This window comes from Miscanthus floridulus, chromosome 5 (assembly GCF_019320115.1).
Source record: "Miscanthus floridulus cultivar M001 chromosome 5, ASM1932011v1, whole genome shotgun sequence".
In the NCBI taxonomy this organism is placed as follows: Eukaryota; Viridiplantae; Streptophyta; class Magnoliopsida; order Poales; family Poaceae; genus Miscanthus; species Miscanthus floridulus.
In genome coordinates this window covers 68,441,004-68,447,952 of record NC_089584.1, presented here as the reverse complement: position 1 = coordinate 68,447,952, position 6,949 = coordinate 68,441,004, and the positions used below count along the sequence as shown (strand labels likewise).

The following is a 6,949-nucleotide window of genomic DNA, read 5'->3' as shown; positions in this document are numbered from 1 at the left end:
GTACTTTGAGCCATGGCTTAAGCCAAACAAGCCCAAACGAACAGGCAGCAGTTTCTCATTCCTTTTGGAGTCATCTAGTATGTCAACATATGGAGACCCTTTTTCATCGGGGGACTGAGTACAAACAAAGAACACTGTGGAACATACTATTGCATATGATTTGAAAGTGAATAATAAGCCATGAATAGCATGATCACTATTGTTGCTATTGTTCATCTGCATATGGGAGCAACTAATAGATCTTGGTTCTCCTTTTTGTTGATTAGGATGGCAAGTCAACCAGCTGCAAGTGGTGCTAGCAGGCCTGCAACTGTGCAAATGCGGGGTCAGCCTGTTTCTCAGCAAAGCAGCTGCTGCTCTTGATCGTCTTTCTAGATCACAGTAGTGTGATTGGGCAGCAAGCAAAACTTAAATTGGTTGCTCTATCCCTGTACATTAAGCCTGTCACTATCCAAAAAACTCGGTGTTATCTGTCGGATATTGAAAATATGTCTACTGACTGCAACGCTTAAGCAGATGATGTGGCCTGTTTTAATTGCCTGTTCTTATTCCAGTGTTCATGTGATGTTGGATGAAACCGTTTCTCATTTCAGCACTAATGAGCTAATGATGTGTGAAGTGGTGGAGTTAGGAGGATATTATTTTGATGATGAGCAGTCGTTAATCTACGAGCCACTACCTATTCTCATAGCATATTACAATTTCCACACCACCCACCCACCTACCCACCCATAAAAAGGATAGTTTTCTTAGAAAACAAAATTGCTGCAGGCCGAATGTGGTGTCACAGGCCGGTGAATGTTGTCGCCTATATAGATAAAACGACTGCTGTGATCGTGCTGCTTAGAATCTAAACGAGTACATCGATCCTAGGAAAAATATTCAGCGCAGACCCTCTAATAGATGAGTCGTGAAAACCTTTAGAAAAACATACTGGAGTTTAAAAAAAAATTAAAAGGACCTTACTATTGATCGCTTGCGTAGGTGGAGAAATTTCAGTCCACACGCCCTCCTTCCTCAACTTCTTCCTCCCCACGCTCAACCCGCACACCGCAACCCCCCCCCCCCCCCCCCCCCCCCCCCCCCCCCCCCCGCCCCCTCCCCGCGCATATCATCATTAGTTCCGACGAGGTCCTTCCACGGCAAGCTCCAGCCATGGCACCCCGCCCTAACTTGGTCCGGCCACCCCCACTGTCGCCAGAGCCCCTAAACTGTCATGCCGCCGTCCCCACCGCCTGGCTGGCCTGCTTCCTTGAAGTACCTTATCTTCTAAGCCTATCGGAGTTGGGAAAGAAAGGGGTGGCACGGGTCGCTGAAACCCTAGCTGCCGCCGGAGCTAGGGAAGAAGACGGCTGGTGCGGGCGAGGGAGCGCGAATCAGACGACCGGGGAGAGCTGAGCGTGAATCAACGGTGGGTGCAGGTGAGCACGCCGAGTGCCCAGATCATGCCCGCTCGGAAGTAAGCGTTTCCAAAACTAAAAATATGCACTTCCATAATGCAAAACTAAAATATGCACTTCCATAATGCATCTATATAGATATAGACTGTCGCAAAATTACTGGCTTCGCACACACGTAACTGCATAACCAATCAGCCGAGTGAACCTATCATGTAGAACATTTTCTGACCTAGTTGCATACGAGGTACGAACAGCTTGTCTCACTGGAATGCCTGCCCACACGGTATTCTCTGGGTGCTCTCCCATGCCAAAGTCTAGACGAGCATCAACACTAGATATACCTGGTGACAACTCATGCTCAAAGCTGCAAGTAGTTGCAAGAAGCCCTGCAATCGTTGCAATGACTGATTACATACAGCAACTTGCTACTTGCCTAAAACAACTAAATGTTGCCGGCAAATATGAGGAAATTTTATATACAGGAACTTGCTACTTGACTAAAACAACTAAAAGTTGCCGGCAAATATGAGGGAAATTTATAACATGTATATGAACAGGGCTGCTGCCATTTTTTCCTCCACTGTCAGATGAAGCCACAGCAACTGATGCCCCTTATTTCCTCCCACCATTGGATGTTCGACCCATATGTCATGGTGGGTAAGTTGTAATTGCCTAGTGCGGCTACAGATTACATCACAATATACTGATATAAATGTGCCAGGCAATAAGCTTTTAGATTAACTAATGTACAAAGGAAACCTAGCAAATGTATATGCCTGCCCACATTCTATCTCTGCGATGCAAAACTGCCACAACTTCAGGTGGGGTTTTCTTGTCTCAACAGAAAGCTTAGTGCTTCATTGATCCTACTGAAAACGAGTCGAAGTGGGACGCAGGCGACTGCTGGTCTGTCAGTTTGTGCAACTACAGGCTTCTGGTCTGCACACTCTCTCCAGCTGCCAGCGAAAGATGATAGCCTCCTCATTTTCCTTGGCGAAGATACTGGTTTCTTGGTATGGGGTCGCCAAGACTTGTCCAAATCATGTTCTGAGGCCTTTTTACGTCCACTGGATTTAGATTTTGATCGTGGTGCATGTGAAGATCTTGCTTGCCGTGGTTCTGCAACTCTGCTCTTCAGTAAGGAGTCGAGACTGCCCATCACCGGGCGGTGCTCATCTCTACTTGTGGTGGGACGACTATCCTCCAAAACCTCCACAGTAACAGGATACCCCACAATTGGTTTACCTGTCCATTTACTCATGAGGGAAACAAGGGGCACATGACAACCCTTGTAGCTTCTTTGGACAGTCAGCTCAACATCATATAATCTATAATCTTCACGTGCTCTCTTGGTTGGACTCGTTACAGGGCATCTTGGAGGTTTCAGATCAGGCCGCTGTCCAGGCGGTGGTAGTACTTGAAGTGGAACATAATTGGGGAATGATGTTGTGCCCTTCTCAGAGTTTGAATGGTTGCTTATAGTTTCAGAGGACTCATCATGCTCAGGAGTCGCATGTTGTGTATTATCCTCAAGTTCAGCAGGCCTAAAGACAGTACCTTCCGATTTTATAATCCCTTCACATTGCAGCAGCGAATTTTTATCCCTCTTGTGGCTTTCTTTAGGTATCAAATTGACAGACGTTATGCTTTTCTTCTTGGAATTTCTATTGTGCCGAGTTGAAGGTATGCCACCTATGCCACAGCCAGTACTTTGATTAACCAGTTTTGAAATTTGATCCTTTATGGATGCACAAGATCCATAAGTATCCAGATGGCCTGGAAAAAATGAACAGAAAGATTAGGAAAAACACTCAATATGCTAGTTCAGAGTGATAAAATCAGATCATAGAGTCACATCCATTTATTTATATGTAAAACTTGCATCAAAATATGATGACAAATGACTAAGAAACTGCAGTCCAATTAGATAACCAATCATATTTGTATGCTAGAAACCTAAAAGAACTCTGCTGCAAAAGAAAACAAGAAATTTTGCCAATAAGTGATTTGTCTAACACAACATGGCCTACTGACTTATCTAATTGGACACAGTTGAACACATGACTTGAACGCTGACGCAAACCTCATCTACAATAACACGTTACATCCACAAATACTATTCCTGTGTACATTCATGTAACTGACCTATCTAATTGGAGACAGTAGATAAGGTTTGCTTAAAATACAAACCAATTTTTCACCAAAAAAGACAAATATAGTGCAACAAAGAAGAAAAACAAAAATGGCACTGACTTTTACCTTCCTGCATAACATCACCCTCCAAAGTAACGGCATCAAGAAATCCATCACAACCAGGGCAGTCATCATTGAGAAATCCAGTCGTGCATGGGGCAGCATCCTTGAGAGTAACAGCATTTACAGAACCTTTATGATTGATGTGTGATGTATCTAATAATGTCTCCAAACTTGAAGTGCCTGAGCTGTAGGAACAGTTATTTACATCAGTTGGAAAAATATTTTTTGCCCTACTTGATTCAAACAAATTGGGTATCTGGCCTCCTGGGTACTGACTAGAAGACTGGCCTGAAAGGTCCCAATGATAATAAGTTCCAGACACTCCTGAATCTTCACATAACATTGATAGAGGGCGATGCCTATCTTTCTTACTCAAACTATCATAGGATTGCCCGATATTGGACCGTTTCTTTTTTATGGATGACTGAGACAGTTTACCCTTTTTTATCCCATTGGCACTGGACAAATCATAGCCAAAGCTTGGTCCACTTTCAAGAAGAGGTACATCTGAAACGATTCCTGCACCAGACTTCTGCTTGGGAACATTCTTTGTTCCAATCTCCCTAAGATCTCTCATACGCTGGAATCCTTTAACTGTATCATCCTCATGATCTTTATGTCCCTTCCGCTTCTTCCTTTTTGACGATGCATACCTAGTGCTTGAAGAGGATAAATTTTGTGGATGTTTATACAGTGTCAAGGCTTGAGACGACTCTTGAGCTGAATTTTCTTCTATATCATACAGACTCCTTGCACCATGAGATTTTTTGCTGAGCCCATTTATATTTATAGACTTTGCAGAACATATATTCTGGGATGCACACATATCATTGGTGGCGTCCTCTTCAAGATCATCACATTTATTTGGAAAACGGGACCTTTCGATTTCAAGGGCATGCATAATGGCATCCTCTCTGCGAACATATCTCCCTTCAGTATGTGTCCTCTTTTGCTGGCGAGCTAGAGCCTTGGCTTTTTCTATACATTCATCATATTCTCCACACCGAAATGACTTCACACGTTTAGATTTCTCAAGATTATACCAGTCACTGTGGCAAAGTCCAACACAGCAAGTAAGATAGACATTTTCAGACTTAGAGTGCAGGTCAATACTTTAGTAAACTGATGATGTTCAGTGCTACAAACAGAAAATATCTGAAAATGCAATGGAAGGGTGATAAACATTAATTTATGCACTTGTTTGGGAAGTTAAAAGCAAACGTTGAAGCCTAAAACATGCATACAACTTCAAATGGTTAGTTCACCAGATGAATAAAAATTTCAAATCCAACTTCTTATCTATGGTAATATTTTCTTAGTATCAGCACAATTTTTAAAATACACAATGACTTGGAGAGTACGTTCATAGACCAAATATACACCAAGAAAATAGATCAATCACTGTGCACGCAATGTCTTAATTTTAAGAAATGCATGAATTGTTTTGGCCCCCCAAGGCATACATAGAAAGGTAAGCTTATCCTTATCATCTAATGGATACTTATGATACCTATACCACTCTCTAGGTTTAGGGAACAGGGGGTTGTTATCCTTATCATCTAACGGATAATACCTATACCATTCTCTAGGTTCAGGCAACAAGGGGTTGAGAGATACGTTCAGTTGAATAGTTGATGCTGCCACCATGGGTAACAAGAACAACATCGACAGTATGTTTGGTTTCCATCATGATAACGTCCGGAATTATCCAATCCTACATATGTCGTTTGGTTCACGGTATGTAACCGACTGATCTGTCACCAGCCAATACCACAAAAGAGCTAAAACGTCAGATGGAGTCATTCTTCCTAAAACTGCAGAACGTCCTCGTGTGGCATCAATTGATTCCGCATGGAACCACTCTCCAAACCAAACACGCTACTAGAGCTAATGGTGCTATCTAGATATGGATGCAAACATCCAGAACAAAAAATATTTCAGCAATAACAATTTCCTTGAGGTAGCTATATACAGTACCCTCCCTTTCGAAGTTCCCATTGTACCTAAATCAAAAGGTCCGCCCAAAAAATTGTTCCCTGCCAGACTTTGAGATGAACACAACATGAGAGAGTGATCCAATGACCTTTTTTTTTTTAGAAAAAAGGTTATCCAATGACCATTAGGCCAAGGACAAACAGTAGCGGCAACGGATCATCGGGAGCCAACGGAATCAACACATGAACAAGGAGAATAACAAAGTGCTGAGTGGAGTTATTGGTAGGGCGAGGGTTTGTACGGACATGCTGCCGTCAGGGCGGCCGAGGAGCTTGATAGGCGTGCCGGCGGAGCGCGGCGGGATGACGATGTTCTCGGGAAGCTCGTCCATGCCGAGGATCCGGCCCGGCCACCAGGATCCGTTGCGGCGGCGCACCCAGACGAGCGCTCCGACCTCGGCATCCGGCCCCGTCACGCCGCCGGGCCACTCCTCCTCTCCCGCGCAGCTCCCCATCACCCTGTATGTCTGCAACCCCTATCTCACCACCACCATCGCACCCTCTCGCTCCTCCCCTAACTAATCAAGTCAAGAAATCTCCTTTTCTTGTCCAAGAGATCAGGAGGGGCCTTAGAAACCCAGAGACAGCTTGTAGGAGATGGCTCTGCGAGCCCGGGCGGCGGCGGCGGCGGCGGCGACGGCTGCCTCGTGGAGGCGGTGGTTCTCGGTGTGCAGGTGGGGAGAAGAGGTGTGGAAGGAGCGGAGGGGGCAGAGGGGGCAGAGTCCGCGGAAGGAGGAAGAAGGGAGCGGGGGGTTAGGGGTGTGCGTTGGGCCGTTTTGGGTGCTCACCATGGAGCAAATGGGCTCCGAGATGACCCAAAGCAAATTGTTTGGTTATCTAAAAGAAAAAAGTCCATTTTACCTTGTTCAACCATGGAAGTTTAGTTTTTCTCTCTAAACTTAAAAAACCGGATAAACCACCTCATCAACTTTTAAAACCGCTCATTTTAACTCCTTGACCCTGATAACCAAAGGCGGTTTTGTTTTTTTAATTTATTTTAGCTGAATATTTGAAAAATCATAATAAATCGCATAAAATCAAAAAATGGATAATTCAATTTTTTTTACTCCAAATGAGTATATCTACACAGTAAACATATGATATGGTATGCTTTAGTATAAAAATTTTGTTGTAGTTTTAGATCTATGTTTTTTATAATTAATTCATAGCTACATTTTCTATGGCCCAAGTGGTGAAATTTTTATGATGGTCTAATCATTGTATGCTTTAACTATAGTAAAAATTTTATACTCATTTCTATTTTTACACACTTTTAACTATTTTAAAACTATTTAACAA

At 43.5% G+C, this 6,949-nt stretch overlaps 1 protein-coding gene across 1 annotated transcript; it reads right to left on the bottom strand.

Moving 5' to 3' along the window:
• Positions 1 to 1,913: 1,913 nt before the first annotated feature.
• On the bottom strand, positions 1,914 to 6,436 carry LOC136450040 (uncharacterized protein At1g51745-like). Its single transcript, XM_066450300.1, has 3 exons — positions 5,897 to 6,436; positions 3,660 to 4,705; positions 1,914 to 3,176 (listed from the first exon to the last, which is right to left on the bottom strand). Exons 1-3 carry the CDS (start codon positions 6,103 to 6,105, stop codon positions 2,218 to 2,220), a joined length of 2,214 nt encoding a protein of 737 aa, XP_066306397.1. The 5' UTR covers positions 6,106 to 6,436; the 3' UTR covers positions 1,914 to 2,217.
• Between the last annotated feature and the right edge of the window lie 513 nt (positions 6,437 to 6,949).